General features: G+C 38.1%; 4 protein-coding genes across 15 annotated transcripts in view; 2 read left to right on the forward strand and 2 right to left on the reverse strand.

Moving 5' to 3' along the window:
- The window catches only part of znf280d (zinc finger protein 280D), a 15069-nt gene extending 12668 nt beyond the window's left edge, over positions 1 to 2401 (forward strand). For 3 of the 4 annotated variants that reach the window (XM_044191854.1, XM_044191836.1, XM_044191825.1), the window contains exon 18: positions 312 to 2401. In XM_044191854.1, the coding sequence (XP_044047789.1) occupies positions 312 to 690 (379 nt within the window). In that variant the 3' untranslated portion in view covers positions 691 to 2401. The remainder of the gene's footprint in view (positions 1 to 311) is intronic. The other variant, XM_044191846.1, reaches the window with a different exon arrangement.
- Positions 1472 to 7918, reverse strand: LOC122874296 (zinc finger protein 280C-like). 2 transcript variants are annotated; one of them, XM_044191964.1, is made up of 8 exons: positions 7811 to 7918; positions 6265 to 6363; positions 5972 to 6055; positions 5777 to 5839; positions 5568 to 5678; positions 4249 to 4358; positions 3837 to 3952; positions 1472 to 3682 (listed from the first exon to the last, which is right to left on the reverse strand). In XM_044191964.1, the coding sequence occupies exons 2-8, from the start codon at positions 6336 to 6338 to the stop codon at positions 3515 to 3517; spliced, it is 726 nt and encodes a 241-aa protein (XP_044047899.1). In that variant the 5' UTR covers positions 6339 to 6363; positions 7811 to 7918; the 3' UTR covers positions 1472 to 3514. The 2 variants fall into 2 exon arrangements, with proteins under 2 accessions (XP_044047899.1, XP_044047890.1); XM_044191955.1 differs by lacking the exon at positions 7811 to 7918 and adding an exon at positions 7073 to 7248.
- mns1 (meiosis-specific nuclear structural 1) lies at positions 6483 to 14353 on the forward strand. 8 transcript variants are annotated; one of them, XM_044191874.1, is made up of 11 exons: positions 6483 to 6935; positions 7010 to 7111; positions 8847 to 9056; positions 9688 to 9815; positions 9958 to 10060; positions 10434 to 10663; positions 11098 to 11314; positions 11422 to 11529; positions 12146 to 12403; positions 12764 to 12889; positions 12985 to 13308. In XM_044191874.1, exons 1-11 carry the CDS (start codon positions 6924 to 6926, stop codon positions 13093 to 13095), a joined length of 1605 nt encoding a protein of 534 aa, XP_044047809.1. In that variant the 5' UTR covers positions 6483 to 6923; the 3' UTR covers positions 13096 to 13308. The 8 variants fall into 8 exon arrangements, with proteins under 8 accessions (XP_044047809.1, XP_044047829.1, XP_044047819.1 ...); XM_044191894.1 differs by lacking the exon at positions 7010 to 7111 and having other exon boundaries at positions 6484 to 6935; positions 12985 to 14353; XM_044191884.1 differs by lacking the exons at positions 6483 to 6935; positions 7010 to 7111 and adding an exon at positions 7240 to 7378 and having other exon boundaries at positions 12985 to 14353.
- On the reverse strand, positions 13244 to 18774 carry tex9 (testis expressed 9). The gene is made up of 12 exons (XM_044191942.1): positions 18619 to 18774; positions 17470 to 17606; positions 16931 to 16994; positions 16737 to 16813; positions 16473 to 16518; positions 16288 to 16370; positions 15970 to 16133; positions 15569 to 15660; positions 15096 to 15269; positions 14809 to 14943; positions 13647 to 13781; positions 13244 to 13565 (listed from the first exon to the last, which is right to left on the reverse strand). The coding sequence occupies exons 1-12, from the start codon at positions 18760 to 18762 to the stop codon at positions 13488 to 13490; spliced, it is 1329 nt and encodes a 442-aa protein (XP_044047877.1). The 5' UTR covers positions 18763 to 18774; the 3' UTR covers positions 13244 to 13487.
- Positions 18775 to 20527: the final 1753 nt, after the last annotated feature.

Genomic DNA, 20527 nt, shown 5'->3' on the forward strand with positions numbered 1-20527 from the left:
ACACTAACAGCCAGACAGCAGCCTGCTACACAACACAACAACACAACACAAGAGACTTTGAACAACAGCCCACATTAGCTTTCATGCTAAAGTCTCCTTTTCTAACTTTATAAAGACAAATTTCTTCAGCAACACATAGCTTCACCAAGTATAAAGTACCTGTTAACAAATGTCCAGTTCTGCAGCCAAGTATTAAACTTTGTTTAATATTGTTTGGTAGTAGTGTGTCTGGCTTACCTATTGATAAGAGCATATTGCTAAAGGCTGCATGTAAATCTAAAGAATGTTCTCTTCCTCTTCCTTTCGTGCAGGCATCTCGTCTTGGGGCAGCCAGCAAAAGTCTTGTACCTTTTGACGTCTGCACCTGCTCAAAGACCAAAGGGAGTGGACTTGAAATCATTTGAAAGTGTCACATCTAGAAGTGTTACTCTCGCCACTGTTGACCAACCAGAATCAGAGCCGATGCTACCGGCAGGTGATCAGGAAAAGGGCTCCACAGAAATAAGTGTCATTGAAGGTTCCTCTGAAGGACAATTAAAGCAGCCGTCGCTGCCAGCTTTATCATCTTCCTGCACATCAGATGGGGTTTTAGATCTGTGCGACGAGTCAGTGGGTAACTCAGAGAGCCTCGAGGTCTCAGGGCCTGTCCCTGAGCATGAGGCGGGGGAACAACAAACTAAATCAGAATGAACCTGTACATCAACTAAACAATGCACGTGCCACATGAGAAGACCACACAGTTATGAATTTAAAAATAATTGCATCATCAGCCATTGTTTCGTTTACAAATATCGACCATTTGATAGTGTTGCTTTGGCTGCTGGTATTTGCTACTAGGCCCCTAAATGTGTTTGGCAAGCCAATTTCAACAAAACATATATTATCACAGATTTGTTTTACTCTTCTGTCCAAACTTAAATAGATGTAAAGTATCTTTGTATTTATAAATAAAAATACAAACCCTACAATCTTCTTATTTGCCATATAAATTATATAGTTAAAGAATTTGCATAGTCGTACTTTTAAATAATACCAATTATTCATGCACCTTGACGGATTCCAGACCGCGTGGTGTCAGTTGTTGGTTCAACTTAAATGATTGTAGCTTATTTTGTATTTCTTAAAAGATGACAGTATTTGACTCTGCTCCTGATCCCCGGTGTCAGTCCAGATGATTTTGATTTCCGTAACTGAGAAAGATGAACACATTTGTCAATAACTTGACTGTAAAACTCCACTCAGTGGCACAGAATGTACGTTATCACATTCTCTCTGGTGATTTATTGATGCAATTTAAATTCTCCATGTAGTACGCTTAAAAGTACACATACTAAAATAATGTCATTTTGCCTTTGATTCAATTTTCTTAAAGAAGTTTGAGTCCCGTTTCCATCTGAGACTATTTTACACTGGTATCTTGGTTTGAGTTAAGATTTTTTTTTGTTTTGTTTGTTTGTTTAGCTTGTTTGGGTTTTTAAGTCACAAACATCGATTTCAATCATCGTCATATTTTCTTTTAGATGTAATCGCTAAGCTGCTCCCTTTATATTAAATTTGAGGTTGCTATACCAAAAACAAACGTACATTAGATGTATACATTATCTACAGAAAATCCCTGGTTTGTGGTTATCTGGTTTTGAACATCACAGAGTAACTTATGTCTCAACACTCAAAGATGATTTAAACCATTAAGAAATATAGTTGTACTTGTATAGAGAATACTAGTGTAAAATTTTGTTTCCTTAGACAAAGGATGTCACCTTTTGTGAAAAGTGTGGTTTGGATAAAACAAAGTCAAATTAAGCAGTGGTAGGGGGCATTAGGTGGAAAATTACCACAACTATTTGAGGAGTAAGTGAAATAATATACATATACCACTGTATTCAAGTATATTTTATCTTCTTTTAACTGTGTTTAAAGTGGCAGTTTGTAAAAGAAATGTGTACACGTTAGCTTTGGTGGAGGAACTCAGCACGACACTTCAACTTGATGAAATCTGTCAACCAATTTTTACGTCCCTGCTGGTTGATCAAGTTTCCTTTTATTTTGCATTTAGGGTAAAAAAACAAAACAAAAAAAAGCTAATTCCCTGCAGCTTTGGGAATATTTATTACAATATATAGTTTACTTTATGTGACTTAATATCTCAAGTCATTGTTAATTTCATAGGTTTTTAAAAAGGTATTTCACTTGTATATACAGTATCTGTAGAGCAAGTCTGTAAATGCATCTATGTCTATGATGGCACTGTAAATGTAACCCCCCCGCCCCCGTTGGTTTTAAATACATTCCTTTAAAAATAGTGTTCCTCTTAGGACACATTTCCCTCAGAGATCTATAAACAACTGGGTCCGAGTCAGTGTTTTCCTGTTTGTTATGTAAATAAATCTTTAATACAAGAGGTTTTAGTCTTTGGGTGTAATTTTTCTGAATGTAACTCTCTAAAGCTCCTGTAGCTCAGACATTTGGATATAATGTTTACTTATTCCTAAAACATGTCTGACCTGTAATGTAAGCCTTTACATTCTGGATGAGTACCAGGGCATTTTGGTCCTGCTAGATGCTCCTGTTCCACAAGCAGGGAGCCAATGTGATTAAATGAGGGAGATTTGATTATTATCTAAATAAATACACTGGAAACAAATGAAGGAAAGGGATAGTGCTCTTAAAGCAGCAATGAAATGCTGACAGACAAAAAAATGTTATGTCGAGGAACAAGATCTCTAAAGAAAAGCTAAATATTTTATTGATGTGATAAGTGAAGCAAAGGGTGATACTACAGCAATTAGGTAACACCTAAAAACACTGACAGGGAGGCTTAGTGGTAAAGCACTGTGTTTGAAATGGACACCATGCTCCTAAAGAGGTTTAAAGAGTCTTTTCCCTATCCTGTCTGTAAGGTTATTAATGCATCCCTCCTGCGGCCTGGAAATCGGCTGTAATTGCACCTGTTTTTAAAGGGGGTGATACAACCTGTATGAATAATTACAGACCTATAAGTATTCTTCCTGTATCGTCAAAGGTAGTAGCACAATGGATCAGTCATCTTGAAAACAGTGATTTTACTCTAGACCCAATGCAGTTCGGTTTCAGAGCACATCCAGCTACTACAGCCAGTTGTTATCTTGTTGAAAAGATTAAAGCTAAACTCGATCAGAGGGGAGCTCTCGTCTTAAGAACAGTTAATCATTCTTCTTACTTTGTTCTGCTGTTTTATGCTGGTTCAAATCCTACATAAAAAACAGAAAACCAGCGTGAGGATCAAGGATAAGGTGTCACCCAGTCTCAGTCGTCATGTCGGAGTACCCCAGGGCTCTATTCTAGGTTTTTTATGCATGTATGCATGCATGCATGTATATGTATGTATGCATGCATATATGTATATATATGTATGCATATATATATGTATGCATATATATGTATGCATATATGCATATATATATGTATATATGTGTATATATGTATGTATATATATATGCCAAAAAATGGCATAATCATAGAAACACGAGGCACATTACACAGTCATTGAAAAGAGGAGGAAAAATGACTGAAAAGTCTCCGCAGAGCGATCCTCACTTTTACCTGGCACTATTGTAAATGAATTCCCGGCACGGCGCTGTGTCCCGAGAGAGCCACTGAACTCAGTATTGCTTGTTAATTGGGGAGAAGCCACAATGAAGCCCTGAGAAACAGAGTCTATATTTCAACAAACACTACTAGTATCCAACTATCCATGTATCAGCCATTTAAAATGTACACTACATGACAAGCTTTTTACAACACCTGGTTATTCAAGTCATTTATTACACAGAAAATAATGATAATAACATCATTACTTGGCTGTTGAAGACAACAGGCTGTGGAGTTGGTGTTTTCAGTTTAGGTGGTGAAGTACTCCCTGCATTTCTCTGAAGAAGTGAAGGCTCCGGCTTACAATCTGTTTGATCATTACCTGTAAGAACATACAAAAAGACCAAATCAGGCATTTCAACAGGATGCAAGAACTTCTGTAAATATGTGCAACACAGACAAGTGTCTACTCTAGCTCAATCCATCTTTGGAATACCTTTTATATTTTTTTAATATCACACAAATATCAATATTATGAGAAACTATCAATACTCAGCCAACAGCAGCAGGTCATTTTGAAATGCATATAACTGTTATTTGCATTTTAAAGGAGTACAGAAGTTGGATGTTTGCAAACCTCAACGCCGACATGTTCTTTAAGAATTTGGTGTGACATACTCAACTCTCCAACATCATCCTCATGTTTCAAGTGAACATGTGGAGTTTGTTTCTGCCATGGCTCCAGCTCCTCTTCCTCACATTCCAGTAACAGTTCGGACGTTGTGGACCTGCAACGGAGAACAACAGCCCGACACACCTGGTTCACGTAACATACAAAAGCCAAAGATGAACTTTTACTCGGACGTCTTTGTATCCGTCAGCACTTTCACATCATACTTCTTCCAAACTATTTGTAAGTGTATCTGTAAGTTAAAGACAAGTGACGTAGGGTGAAGGAACAGAGGCGCAGCACATCATTTGTGATTGTGTGGTTTCAGCAAGGACGAGTTAAAGTGGCTCCAGCTGCTGCACCTTTGCGCTCTTTGGCTTAAGAGCCCCACTGGACTAAATAAATAATACATAAATAATATTACTGGTACTGTTGTTGTTGTTGCCACTGCTATTGTCATTCTTATAATTGAGAAAGGCCAGACTCCCGTTCAATGAGTGATGACTTGACGTTTAATTTCTTTTCTTTGTTGCCCTTCTTGAGCCATTTTGCCCTTTCTTAATTCCAATATAATTTTCTCTTATTGTGGCAATCAAATGAGATTGGTTTTGGAAAGTTTTCTGCTTATATCACTTTTGGTCCCTTTAAAAAGTGGTTTTATGGTTAAATATTACATTTACATTACAATTATTTAGCTGACGCTTTTATCCAAAGCGACTTACAATAAGTGCATTTCAACCATGTTGTACGCAAGTACGTCAACATCATCAGATACGCTGAACTGCTTCAAGTGCTACATTTAGAAACATTATGGGCCACGGTGCAGTCTGAACAGAGGAGTTTTCAGTCTGTGACGGAAGATGTGCACAGTAGTGAACAATATTCTCATTTAGAATAAGTCTTAAGTAGGCTATTTATAATTCATCTTAATTTGATAACTCTATTAACACGGCACCTTGTCGGGCTGCTTTTAGTACAGTAGTACGTTTCAAGAGGGCTGAATGGGCATTGGTTGCCCGAACCTGTAGGCGTGGCCTAATTAGACAGGCTGCTCTGGGCGGTGCAGTCTAAAATGAATCCATGTCTCTTCTATATAGGTGTATCTATGAAGTTTTCACTGTATCGCTGCTCCAATTTTCCCCTCTATGATGCGATTTGAGCAAAAATAAGTGGAAGACGGGAGAAAATACAGGAAACGTAAATAGATTCTGTATAAAATCTTTTGACTCCAATATACAGATGTCGTCTAAATATATTCACGTGATTCACTTCAATTTTCTAAGATCTCCACTCTCTAAAAATGAGCCTCATCAAAGACATCAAATACCTCTGAGGAAGTATTGGTACGTAGACGTCTTCATCACAGCTGTCATCCGCTCCCGGAGCACTCAGCTGAGTTGTTTCTACGACATTTCCCAAATCACTATCCAAGTCAGATCTATTAGATACAAATAAAAAGTTGATACTAGAATCAAATGAGCCACAGAAGCAAACATGAAGATACGACATATCCTGTATAATACAGCACAAAATTACAGTCTGTTCTTCACACTGGTGCATTCGTCCTCGTCAATGGTGGTGACCTCCATCTCCTCAAAACTGAAAACAACAAAATACAGTCAGGACATGGAATAAGAGAGAGAGTTCAAATGTGTCTTAGGAAAGTCGATACAGTACTGACAGACATATAAACCCACTGAAGTGTCCATTCTCAAAAAGATCGATACTAACCTGTCCTGGAGGCAGTCCACCTCTGATGCCACATGTGTAGTTTCACTCTGATGTTCAACATCATCTTGCTGCCGCTGTTTATCTCTGCAGACACATATTGAAAGCCAGAATTTTTATTTAGCACTACAAAATCAGGGTTTAAATCGCAAGTTCAGTGAAATCTCAGTGAAATGTGAAGTGAAGTTATGAAATTATATACTCAGGATTATCTGCGGGCTAAAACAATGCCAGTGCCCAGACTCAGTCAGTGCAACTGATGTGTGAAAAAACAAGGCAAGGTTACGACTGCTTACCTTTCAGAGGCCGATGCATGTCCAAGACTCGATAGTGCAGTAGACTCTTGCATACACGTTCCAGTAGAGGTCATCAATATCGAGGATCTCTTTTCATAACTGTAAAAAGAAACCTTGTCATTAGACACAAAACCTCACCTGGAAATGTTAAGCGAGCAAACTTACCCTTGGCTTGGCAAACACCTGAGTTACTTACTGAGTATTTTGTCTGAGTGCGTCAGTGGTGAAAGTATTGCAACTAAGACTGAGAGTCAATCTAATTTTTTATCTAACTATCTCAGTCATACCTACAGTAGAAACTAATTCTAAAAGCTGTTCAGATATTTTAATCAGTGGATTAGATTTAGGAATCTGGACATCGTTTCCGGAAAGATTGAGTTTAGAGTTTTTCAAATGCAATTTTTTTTTTTGCTCGTGCCAAAAATTGCGGAAGTGTCAGAGGATGCAGATATTGTATGGATTATATGCCAAATCACAGTTGTCTTTGCGAATGGATCGCTTTCCGTTTTCCTCAGCGCCTAGCAACTACCACCACAGGACACACTTCATCTGTTTCCAAATGTCCTGAAGGTTTTGTTACTTATTGATCTCGTCGAAAGATTGCCAAGTGAACATCGGTGTTGAACCCTCTGGAGTCCGAAGCTCTCTCCATCGAGTGAATGCTGTCTGAGGTTCAATCTTGTTTTACCTTGGTGTTTATCACTCTAACGGTGTTAACCACTCTAACGAGGCTCTTTTTCTAAAGTTTCCACAGTTACTCCGGTTGTTCCACCGTCACCATGTCCACTACCTGGGGGCAGCTACCTACCGACAGCTAACGGGGAAATCCTCTTCTGGTTGCGCAATGGTTGACTCAATTCTCAATAATAAATGTCCCAATTGACCTTTGTATTTTGTTTTATTCTGTTTTACAGCAATGGCGGATCCTAAGCTCTCTATATGGCTCTGGGTTGCTTCCCGCTTCAGGTCTGGCAAACCAATCATTGCTGGTTGACGTAAAACACAGCACTACCGGTGCGCCAGTGCGGGAATGTCGCCACAGACACCAGATTTAAAAACGCCGTATACTGCCAAATACAGAGTGGGAGGAGGGCGGTGCATCGAGGAAGAGCAGGTTTTGATTTGGCCTATAGCAACAACTGTATTGTGAATGTAACTATCATGGGTGATAGTGCGAATGGAGACGGTGTTAGTATGTCATGGCAGGATGTAAATAGAAAGAGGACAGGTAGGAGCAACAGTTCAGGAAGTTCAACTTTGGATTTGGAGGTGGGCGACGTGACCAAAAAAGTGAAGGCTTCAAAGATAAGTGTGAGGAAGGAGGATGAACAAACTGAATGGAAACTGATGGTAACATTCAAAAATGAAGGGGGCATTTTCACCCACTAAAACTGACGAAAGCAATTGAGAAAGAAATGGGTAAGATCAAATATTTAACTTCAACTGCAAAGAGAAGTTTCTCAGAGCGGAAAAACTGTATGGAGAAAGGATCAGTGCTCATATCCCAGGAATGCAGCAAAGCTTAGAGATGTTACTTACGATGTACCTTTGGCAATGAAGATGGATGAGATAATCCAGGAAGTGAAAGGAGAAAAGCTGGTGAAAGCTGCAAGAGTACTAATGCAAAGAAAGGGTGTGAAAACTGATAGCCTGTCAGTAGTCCTTGAGTTTGAAAATGTTGTTCCCAAGAGAGTAAGAATGAGAAATTTGAGTTATGATGCATGGGACACACTGCTTGATTCTGTGGTAGTGATTACAGTGCAGCTTTTGGATGATATCCTGTACAAAGGCAAGCTAGAGAGGTGCAGAAATGTAAAGTAACAAACCATCTATCTTATGCTGAGGCAGTTAAAAAACTGAAGGAAAGTGAGCTAGTCAGATCCAGTACACATGTGATAAAAAGCGCAAGAGAATAGACGAGTAATAGAGGTTCCGTGGCGGTGTATGCACCTATATACTTTGGTTTGCGAGCCGCCATTAAATCAGAGAATAAGAAATACAGAGCGATTCGGTGATAGGCTTAATCAGCATTGCGTGAACTCGTTTTGCAAGGGCTTTAATGTAACGGACGTTCATTTATATATTTATATATATTTATATTGCACTCCAGTTTTAAAGCAAAAAAAAGTATATATTAACATTAAATGTGACGTTAAGGAGATTCGTTTTGATTTTCCCGGACCTGACGTCATTGTCAACGCTCATTTTTATTGGCTGAGCGTACGGAGACGCGGCGTTCCCAGGACAACGAAACGCCAAACAACCGAGGAAACCCAGGACACCTCGAGTTAACTACGGCTAATTAATCGCTCATGGCGACTGTGCATCTAAACTCATTTCAAGTTAATTAATCCAAAGTTGTTAACGAACTAGAGAGTTAAGAGGACTTAAATCAAAAAGGCGGGAATCGACGAAAAGCACCGTAAACATGGTAAATCCTCGTCTCCAAACCGAAGTTAGAGTTAAAGTTAGCTTGACTGCTACAAACAGAGCAGCTGGGTTACCACACTGTTAACACTTGTTACTCTTCACCTGTTCCGTCTATTCAATGTTTTTCTTATGTGTCTTTTTCACTGGGACAGAGTCGTAACTGGACGTACAGTCAGCAACAGAGGTTAATGTCTCAGCGCCGGAGTCAGGAGCAGCACAGGCAGCAGGAGGCCAGGCGTGTGGACCGGGAGAGGCAGCTGCAGGCCAGTCTGCAGGACGAGGAGAGCTTTGAGAGGAGGAGATACCTGCGACAGGTGCAGGAAGAACTCAAGGAGAGGCAAATGGAGAGCGCTCTGTTGAAGGTAGGTTTTTCTGTTGTGCAGGTAATGTTTGACAGTTTACAAGTTGCCACACTCAAGTATGTTTTATTTAATTAAGGTCACCTCCAGCAGGCCCAGCAGCAAATTGCGTTACACATTGTATTGAAATTGTTTAAATAAGACAAAAAATTGAATAGAATACAAAATGAGTACAATAAAATGCAAATAAGCAAAACACTTTAGTAGCATTAAAGAAAAACACGACCCTATATTTACAAAGGATATATGAAAATATGTATATACATATACTGTATATAATATAGTCTGATAATCAGACTGAACTGCCCTTTTCATTTCTGCTGAATAAATCACAAATGTGGATGGCGATTCAGATGTCTGAATCAGGTGAAGCATTTTTCTTTTTTAAGCAACACATTTTGTGGGTAACGTGGAGAAATTTTAAGGAGTTTTAATAAGTAATAGTCTAACTTTATCAATAGTTGGTTCATTTCTGTTTTATTGGTAATTGTCATTAAAACGGGTGAAAACCACGGCCCTTTGGTGTCTCAAGATCCAAACTTTGAAAAGCATACACTACGTTGTAGCATCAAGGTATTAACTGTAACTTACCTAAACTCAGATGCAGATAATCATAATTTGATTTGACTTGCAGGCAGAGGAGGAGAGAATAAACAGAGAAAAGCAACTTGAACAAGAGGAGAGAATGGCTAAAGAGCTGGCCCGCATCAACTATGAGACCCAAAGAGAAGAGAAAATGAGGCAGTATATTAAAGAGAACAGGTACACACACTTACTTCTGACTTACTGTATATTCTGGGTCAATATACAAATGCGACGCTATTTGCTTTTGTGTCGTCTTTCTCTGCTTTTGTCTCTTCATTACTTATGTTAATTTTTAAAAGTCTATTTGAATACTTTTCAGTATGGAGCTTCGAGAGTTGGAGTCCAAGCTGAAGTCTGCATATCTGAATAAGGAAAGAGCTGCACAGATTGCTGAGCAGGAAGCTATGAGGTTTGAGACGATGGTGAGCACTGTCCTTGTTGATTTCAATCATTTACCAACAAAACAACAAATCTGAACCGCTGGTTGTAAAAGATGGATTCTGTTCTTCAAAATATCTTACTTTAAATAACTCCAGATGCTTTTCTTTGCATAATAGCCACCAGGCAGAGATCCAATGTTATTAAATATAGAAAATACTGTAAGGAACAAGTCATTGTGTACAGTTTGTTGAAAGTAAAAATGAGTCAAAGGTTAAAAAAAAAGTACTTATTCCTCTTAATAAGGAACTTTGAACTTTACTGGACTTTAATTTCAAGTGGAAATTCTTAATACAGAATATTTCTGAGGTGAAGCCTACATGCTATATATTGTGTATGTCATTTCTCTGACATTAGCGTGAGGAGGCAGACTTTGCTCGCAAGATGAAGAGCGAAAATGAGCGAACAGCTGGTGAGCTGCAGAAGCTGGAGCAGAAACGCCACGAGGATCTGGTGCAGTATCAGAGAGAGCTGGAGCAGCAGCTTGTGGAGAGGGAGCGCAGGAGGCAAGAGGCGTACGAGGAGTTCCTCAAAGAGAAGCTCATGGTTGATGAGGTTGTCAGAAAGATTTACGAGGAGGATCAGATGTGAGTCCTTCAATACTCATTCTTACACTCTAACATGAACACACAATGCATACAAGTAAATCTTTCTTGGTAAACATTAACAGTCAAAGGATAAGATTTTAGTGTGAGAGAAAACTTAGACTAAAGAAAAGACTAAATTTAGCATGCTTATACTGGCCTGTTGAATTCAAGAAAGTCAATATGTTCAGTCAAGTCATGTAATTTTCACGGAGCAAAAAAATTGCCATTGCATTCAATTCAACTTTCAAGTGACTTACAAATTAAATCACTGACTCAATTCATGTAACTAATACTGTACATATTTTGAATTCACTGGTTCAGTATGAGTCTGCATTTCAAATAAAGTGTCTACTAGAACCCTTTCCTTCCAGAGAAAATCCTCAGACTGTAGTAGTATGATGGATTTATTTGAATATAATGTTGTTTTCTTGAAGGGAGAGACAACTGAAACTGGAGAAGGTCAGAGCCACTCAGCAGCACATTGAAGAATTCAAGAGACAGCAGGCCGAGTGGAGACGCATGGAGCAAGAAAAGATGGAGGCCGAGAACAGACGCATCATGGAGTTTGCAAGCCATCAAGAGCACATGGAGGAGACCAGAATGGCTAAGATCAGAGAGAGAGAAGAAGCAAAGGAGCATCTTCATAAAATAGTTGAGACAACATTTCATTTTTTTTAATGCCCATACTTTTATCTGTTCATTCAATGTCACACGCCTGTATTTGGCACCAGACGTCACTCCTCTCTGTTGTCCCCTAGCTGTCTGAGAAGATTGAAGAGGAGAGGCAGCAGCGGGAAGAGATGGAGCGAGTCCGTGAGGAGCTTTGCTTAGAAGAACAAGAAGAGGCTAACAGGCAGAGAGATATTGTAAGTATCTTTGCTTTACTGTCTCGCTTTTTAAACATCCATGATCAGCAATTCTCATGACAGTTGAGATTACAGTAATGACAAAAGAGATAAAAATAATTTTATATATTGGACATTAGGGCTGCAAATAATGATTACAAGTAGTAATTATCGATTCATTTGTCAGTCTATTTTTTTTTTTTAAGTATTAATCGTTTGGTCTACGGAGACAGAGTCTACGGTTACGTCTTCAAATTGCATGTTTTGTTCGACCAACTGTCCAAAACTCAAAGATAATGAATTAACAATCATGTAAAAAAGCAGAAAATTCTCACATTTGAAGAGCTACATCCAGGAGTGTTTGGCGTTTAAGTTATAATCATACCAAGTCTTATTTTCATTATTTTGAAGGGAGACATTCTGTAGTGCATCATTTACTGAACACATGTTCATTGTCCACCACAAACCTCTTGAACAAAGCAATCTTATCATAATTAGGTAACGCTCTTAATTAATTAACAGGAATATTGAATGCACTATTTGCAGCTCGTGAGACAAGAGAGTCCTGAATGCTCTGGGGCTTGGATTTATAAGTGCACCTGAATTATTTTAATATGTTTAAATTTTCATCTAACAGGAAGAGATGGAGAAGAAAATCAGACAGAGGCTGATGATGCAGCAGACCTGCCAGGAGCAGATGGCTTTCAAAGAGATGCAGAGACAGGCAGAGAAAGAGGAAGATGAGGCCTTCAGGAAAATGATGATGGCTAAGTTTGCGGAGGACGATCGGATAGAGCAGATGAATGCCCAGAAACGACGCATGAAGCAACTTGAGCACAAACGCGAGGTGGAGAAACTGATGGAGGACAGAAGACGGCGGCAACAGGCTGACATGGTACAAACCACACTCTCTGTGTGCATAGTTACATCAAGAATAAGGTGGTGGTGCTGGTGTAGTTGTACTTTAAGAACTTGTACTGCAAGTACTTCACTGTGGAAGGCAACAGGTAGCAGCAACCAAGTTTTATCTCGATGATATTTGATGTTCAACACTCTCAAAGTCTTAAAGATAAAGATGTATTAAATAAAGTATCCCAGCATGAAAAGAGAACTTGTAGTATCTTTGGGTGAATACTAAGGAATTTTACTACAGAAAGTAAAAGATTTATTTGAAGAACATAAACACATTGTACATGATACATTGTGCTGCTGTAGCGTATCATCTTTGACTGTAACATTGTTCTCTCTCTTCAAGGAACTGGAGGCTAAAGAAAGAGCGATTGAGCAGGAGAGGGAGGCACTGCGAAGACGGATAGTTGAAGAAGAGAGGCAGCGACTTCTTAAACGTCACGCAACAAAACTCCTTGGATACCTTCCAAAGGTATGAGGCAGTGTATGAATCATGAATAATGTGACACAGGTTAATATCGTCTGTAGATCAAACAAGTGTATGACCATGAGTCATTCCATTTTCAGGGCTTGCTCCGTGAAGATGACCTAGAGCATTTTGATGAAGACTTCAGAAAAAACTTTAAAACACGCCAGGCAGATATCTTCTCTGAAGACGGCTGGGAAGGCGATGAGTAAATGTTTTTTCCCTGAAATTGCCTACTGTGCCACTAAATGGCAGTTTAAGGTTACAGTGAACTACGTAGCAATTTTTAGTGACCACAAAGTTCTTCATTCCTCTGTATTCATACTAGAACCTGTTTAGCATCCAGTAACAACAAAATGATTGAGAGACATTTTTTTATTAGGACTGTGCTGACAGGATCTTAATTAAAATCATTCCAGAAATCATCTGAGGTTGTCTGGTGGCTAAATGTGATAATAAGACAAATCTCTAAATCTAAATTCACTCTGAATTCAAACTCTAAAGTTTTTAATTGTCATACTAATCAAATTCTGAAAGACAGTAAACTGACATCTTTCACTCCACAACACACAGAAATATCTTTCAGTGCTGAACCTCTCCGTGTTTATGACTTCCCCCAGTCTAGAGCTTTCATGAACTCGTCTTCTGTGAACGACAGCAGCTTTGCAGCTTCAAAATGCATCTGCACACAAAAAAAGGTTCACATTTTGATTAAAAGCTTTGAACAGCGTATGTATTAACAGGGTACAGTAGAGACACTTACCCTTTGTCTTTTGAGAATGTCAATCAGCTTGAGCTGTTTCTTGAAACCCACGATGAGTTCTGCTTTCTGTTTTTTTAGCATTTTGTTTTCAGCAAGTAGATTTTCTTTACTCTGATGTTCCTCACTTATCTTGTCCTTATTTAAAAGAATTTAAAAGACTGAAATGAGTTGAAGTTAAGCAGAACCTAACATTTTTGCAACCTGAGGTCTCATTTGCAAACCAGTTAGAATTAAAACAACCTGTTGAAATTCAGTTATAGCTGGTGCTTTATGTAAATGTTTAAAAAGAGCTAAATTAACTTTCCATCTTCAAATATCGTATTCCACGTTGCCCACAGATATTTTCAAGTCCACTGTGCAGCTTAACATTCAGCTGCTATACATGAAAGACTTGTGATCTCCCTGCATACTTCAGTTTTATTGTTTTAGATCACTGGACTCTGGCTCTGCGTGCTGCAGTTTATCACTTTGTGAAGTTACTGAGCTCCCTGTTTTCAATATCACTGTTTAGGGGATCTTTTATTCTCTTTATTTTAAAATAAATTAGCACATTACCTTACTTCTCTGGCACTTTTTTGATCTTAAAACTACAATACTAAGACACTGATAATTACATGGCTTTAAAAAATCTGTTAAATGAACCCTGTAACTCCACATTTAGCTGCTCGTTTACGTTCAAATAAAGATTCACTTCTTTGTGATTGTTAGAAAGTTTTTTTCCTTCCCAAGTTTTAATTATTACAATTTGTCTCCACTAAGGATTAAATAGTGAAGTCAAGCACCTTCTGCTGTTGAAATGTTTGATACATTTCCTTTCTATCAAAAATGTACAAAAGAATGAAATCATAACAAATACATTTTCTGCTGGTTAGGCTCAATTTAGGTATTTCCTGTTTTACACACATTTCAACAAGTTATGGTTAAGATGAAACTCATTTTGTCAGACAAATCGTTTATCCAGCCAAAGGTTTTGTTTTTTTTAAATATACCAAAAGATAAATATGAATATCTGTAAATAAACCTTAGCTTAGAAAGAATAGTTAGCTTTCAAGTTTGCAACAGTTTGTGAAAATCTGTAACTTGGAATAAAAAAAAATCACATTTGAATAATTACAGTAATTAAACTAAGAGTATGTGTTTATCAGCACTGTAATTTGCTCACCTTGTTCGTCTGTTTCATCTTGTTCAGCTGAGTCTTTAACCTCTCCACCTCCTCCACGGCTCTGTTCAGACGAACCTCCACAGTGCCGTGGACGGCTGCTGCTTGTTTGTGGGATCTATTCAGATTTTCTATTTCCTACACAACCAGGAAGTAATCACACATGAGCAGCTCACATCAGTAATGGAAGACGGTGTCACATTTTACAGTTTGTTATTAAGAAATAATTGGACCTATATTGCAGTCTATTGTCAGTCTTTACATGTCAAACTTGAAAAATGCTCTCAGACCTTGTGTAAAGCAGAAACTTGCAGTTGAAGGCCATCACATTTTTTGTCAGATTCCTCTGCTAAAGCTCGGTGCTTTTCAATCTGCGTTTGCTGAACGCTAGTTGTTTTCTGCAGTCTTGCTCGTTCCTCCTCAAGCTCCTTAATTTTTGCACTAAGCTTAGCGTTTTCATCATCCTGCGACAACAGAAACACAATGTTATCTATAACCAATGTCTTCAATATTTGAGTTTAAAGTCATCTATTAGAAACAATGATTCAAAAACAAAAATGCAACCACCAGTGGTATATATTGTGGTGGTGTATTCACTTGGTAACTTGTTTGTGTCAGACAACAGATGTGTATCAAGTTTGTTTCCACCCTCTTTTTCCATCACTGGATGGTTCACGGCTGTTCAGCTGAAGCGCTGTCCCCCTCTGCTGATATGCAGGAGCAATAACACTTCTTCATTTTTTATTTACACATTTTATAGTACCTTCTTAAAATATTCACATGAGAGTTGATCCAGTTCTTCTTGCATAATCCGTAGTTTGGCCTTCAGAACTCGTATTTGAGCATCTGAAATACCTTAACAAAACAGAGCAGTGAACACAATCGGACTTAGAAGCCCATGAATAATTACTTTCACTTACCCCTCCAAAAAATGCATTAAAAACATATCAAACTCATCATGTGCTCTGACTGACATATTGAAATATTTATTGTGAAAGCAAAGCACAAATTTAAATAAAAAGAGCTAACACAGATTGACAGTAAACTAAATTTGTTGAAACCTGTGGATTTTTCAGTAATTCTAAAACAAAATGCAGAAGTTATTTTTTATTTATCATTATTAATGAATAAACTTTACTTTTTGAAAAGTGGCATAAACATTACCTGATCCTACATTGTCTCCAGCGTTGGACACATCATCCACAACATTTTCATAAGTGACAGTGTCATCCATCTTTTCCTCTATGTTTTGGATCGTCTTTGCCAGGAAAAAGTCAGCTGAGTCTTCTACAGCTGCTAAGTCATCCAGATGAGACGCCTTTGGGGTTCTGAAATCAAGTGAACAATGTGAAAACCTTTAGCGGCCTTGTGAAGAATGTTAATGCAGAATATATTTAACAAAATGTATGACCTACAGTGTTATTTTCTTTTAAATTAAAATGATTGTAAATGACTCTAAAAATCATGCACAATCAAACTCACGCTGTTTTACAGCGAGGCTCTTTTCCTTGTTTTCCAGTACACATGTTTTGTACACATGATGTGAGCCTTTTTTTGGTCACCACCTAAGAAAGGGATGGCAAACAGAAAGAGCATAATGTAATGTAAACTATGCATGTGGTTTGTAAACTAGTGTCGGTTGAGCAAAGTGTCAGAAATACAGTTACCTTCGCACCAGGCTCCCGCACAGTGCCCTGATGAGGCTTTATTATCCTGTTGGTGAATAGATACATACACACATAAAGAAAGAAGATTATGTTCTTTCTCTTCCACTGCTTTACAATGACGCAATGAATATCTGAATGGTCTGTATGGAGGCTGGAGTGTTTCACTGGACTAAATGTGGACTTTTGCAGTGGTCACAAGAAAATTAACCACTAAAAAGTCTACAATCATTCTTGTGGCATGCACGAGCCTAAGATATTTATTACCTTGAATCCTCTTCATCCTCATTGTCCGTGAGCAGGAGGGTGGATAAAGGTTTTGACAGAACTTCACTCTGCTCTCTCTAAAATCCGATTGACACCAAGAGCCAGATTCACTTTTTAAAGCAAGTCTACTCACCAAAAAAACATTTTTATTTTTTATTTTTCAACTAACTGATGTGAACATGTTGATAACTTACCATAAGTTGTTCTGCCTGTCTTACTAGATCTGCTGTTTTGGCTTCCAGCTCTGCATTTAAAAGTCTGAAGGAAATAAAATGGAGAATGATAACATATTATAAGGCTAATTCTTACATTAATGAGGATTTTCATGTTACAGGACTACAAGAAATACAACACATCCACCATGTTTGCAGTAATATTTACACCACTCTTTAGTGCCTTACGGCACCTTAGATGGAAAGACTCTCTTACTTGTGGTATTACGGTAATAAGAGGCATTTATTAAAAAGTTATGGTAAAGTAATTTAAGATTATTAAATGTAAGTTTACATAAAAGGAATTTTTCTCCAGGTTTGATGAAGGAATCAACTGAAGCTGAAGGAGTCTAATAGAGTTCAAGTTCAGTGTAAAAGAGGAAATCACATTTGGTGCAACTTGTTCAGTGTTTTTTCTCTATTTGTGGATCACTGTGTCTTGAAACCTTGAGAGAAATACTTGTCTCATGCTAAAATTGCATCAAAGCAAAGCCAACAGATATTGGAACAGGTAGTCTTACTTGTATTGTTCTTCTTTAGCAAAAAGGTCATCTGTCATCTGCTTCTTTGTTGGACCAGAGGCAGAATTTACCTGCGGTCTTACTTCAACCCTCTTGGTCCTCTCAGCCTTACTGCTGGAGGATGGGCGTTTCTTGGGCTAAACAAGACAAAGCAGTAGACTTTGTAACATTGATTCACTAAAGTGAAATTTCACATATCATGAGATTTGATATAATATAAATTCATTTGAATTTCACTTTGTTTTTCCATAAACCTGACTGATACATTGGCAGGCCAATATTAACTTATTATGGACTTATCAGTATATGAAGAAACTGAAGTACACAAGTGGCAAAGATGAGTTTGCAGTAATTTAGTTTGTCCAACAGAGAGCCCTGACATGTTTATTTTTCAACTATAAAATGTCCTGCTCAGTACTATCTTGGTCACAATTCTTTAAAAACCAAATTTAGGGAATGTATGTTTATGTTGTAAAATAGTAACCAAATATCAGCTAATATATCATAATCTGAGTTTTTAAACTCAAATATCAATATAGTTATTGGGCTTTAAGATGCAGTATCAGTCGGGCTGTACACGATAGTTTTCCCTCTTACAGCAGCACTCAGACACTTTTCAGGTAAGTGCTCAAACACTGAGGGAGCGTTGGACGGATCTTCCTGATTAACTGAAAGGCATATAAACCCTGTAAATGGTACCTCAAAAGAAAGTGGTAGCAGTGATTTAGTGATTGATAATGTGTAGTGATAAACTATAAGAATAGAGGTTGTTATTTATGGTGAAAGCAATTTTTAACAGATGTTTCTGGACAAAACCACAACTTCATGGAATTAGCCTGATGTCCAGTCTATTTTTTTAGCCACCCACACACTTTAGCATCCTAATAACTTAACGCTGCATATGTAGTCTTCCTCTGTCTCAACATTAGTGTCCACAGTATTTTGGAAGAGTCAGAGCTGATTCGCCTACGTCAACCGTCAATGAGTAAGAGGAAGTAGTCAACGTTAGCTTGTGTTGATGTTTGTTGACTAAGGTGAGCGACTTCACCCGTTGGAAGCACATGATTAGGTTTAATGTTTTGTTGGTAGTAAACTAACAGTTCTGTTTAAACCTTTTAGAAATAAACATGACAAAATTACGGTACAAACCTGCGAGACGACGGGCTGGGACGGACGGACGTCTTTATCACAACTTCTTTCAGCCATTGTGACACAGGGAGACGCCGCGGTTCTGGTTGCATAGCAACTACTACTGTTCAGCGCGGACACAGTACGGTAGCCCTTTAAGGACATTTAATGGCGAACTTTCAAAAAAAAGACAACAAAACTTGTATCACAGAAAGTTGTACTTAAAGCAGAAACAAAAAATTCTATTTTCTGGGGGGTGGGGGGGAGTTCTTAATTAAAGTGGTAGCTACTCCAGCAATTCAGCATGGTATTTCCATAAAGTTGACAAAAAGCTCCCCCCAGAGCCACAGAAGACAACTGTTTTCACGGACTGAGTAGTCCTCCTCATGACAAGTTGACTGAACTTCATGTGCAAAATCAGTGGAGTGTTCCTTTAACTTGTGTTGTCAGGGCAAAGCAAGGCAATTTTATTCATAGCAGATTTCATTACAAGTAGGCTCAGTGTGCTGCTTTATATTGAAGTGGGCCACAAGCAGAAACATGTCTTACAATAAAGTTGTTCTATATACTACAAGTGTTGCTGGAGTTATGACCATTTTAGACTTTTTTTCCCTTCTCCATGCACCTTGGAAGTAGGTGGCGTTGTGCTAGAAACCCCTACTCTGCTTGTATTATAGTGAAGTGTATACAGCAACAAGTAACATATCATAAAAGAAAACACCCACACAGTGGAGAACCATCGGGAGACAGTGGAGAACCATCGGGCACCCCATACACATAAAGCCTAAACCTCCACACTCAGTAAGACACACACAATCAGATCACAACTAATCATAAGCCTGAGAAAATATAAACCTTCTCAGTTTGCTTTTGACTGTAGACACAGATGTGACTGATCTCAGGTCATCAGGCCCTACTATAAATTAACCCCCGGTTCCTCCCTGTCTCTGTGAATTGTGTACTGTATTTCTGTGGTGGAATAATAAATGGCCCCAGGTTTTTGTGTGGTAATTTAAAATAAAAAAAATAAGAATTACACAATGTAAACACAGTATCAGCTGAAATAATTAAGGTCTTATGACTAGATTTTGACACAGATCAAGCAGGTTAATCGTCAGTGGTGGAAGAAGTACTCAACAGTCTAAAAATACTCAGTTGCAAGGGAACGTCCTGCATTCAAACTCTTACTTAAGTAAAAATACAGTATAAGTATTACCAGTAAAATGTACTTAAAGTATCAAAAGTAAAAGTGCTCATTATGCGGGAAAATGGGCCATGTGACTGATATATAATTATATATTACATTATTAGATCGTTACTGATGCATCAATGTGTACCTAGCAATCTACTGTTGTTGCTGGTTGAGGTGTTGCTAGTTTGAACTACTTTATATACAAATAGGTTGTTTAGTCCAGTGGTTCCCAACTGGTTGGTCCCCCAACAAGATAAAGATAACTGAGGGGTCTTGAGATGATTAATGAGGTAGTAAAGGAGGAAAAAAACATGGTTCTGCTAGACAAACTTGTATTCATTTTGGACTTTAATCTTTGGACAGACCTTGTTGTGAGCAGTTTCATGTAGGGACTATTTTCTTTCTACCGATAGTTCCCAAATGAAACTGCTCACAACAGGTCTGTGGATTATCTTAGGTAACCGGGCCATGATTTCTGCAAAGACACATTGCTGTTGAGTTTGTTTCAAATAGATTTTTTGGCACTTTGAGCACCACAAGCCGAGTGCCATTTAGTCCCAATATATTATCTAGATGGATAAATAGCACTACAGGTAAGAGGAAAAACATGTATTTTGATTTTGGGGTGAACTGTCTCTTTAACATTTAATAATTGTATTGTATAATCTTATATTGTGTTTTTATGTAAAACATTAATCTGAAAAGTAACTGGTATCTACACCTGTCAAATAAATGTAG

The sequence above is a fragment of the Siniperca chuatsi genome, linkage group LG1 (assembly GCF_020085105.1).
Source record: "Siniperca chuatsi isolate FFG_IHB_CAS linkage group LG1, ASM2008510v1, whole genome shotgun sequence".
Lineage (NCBI taxonomy): Eukaryota > Metazoa > Chordata > Actinopteri > Centrarchiformes > Sinipercidae > Siniperca > Siniperca chuatsi.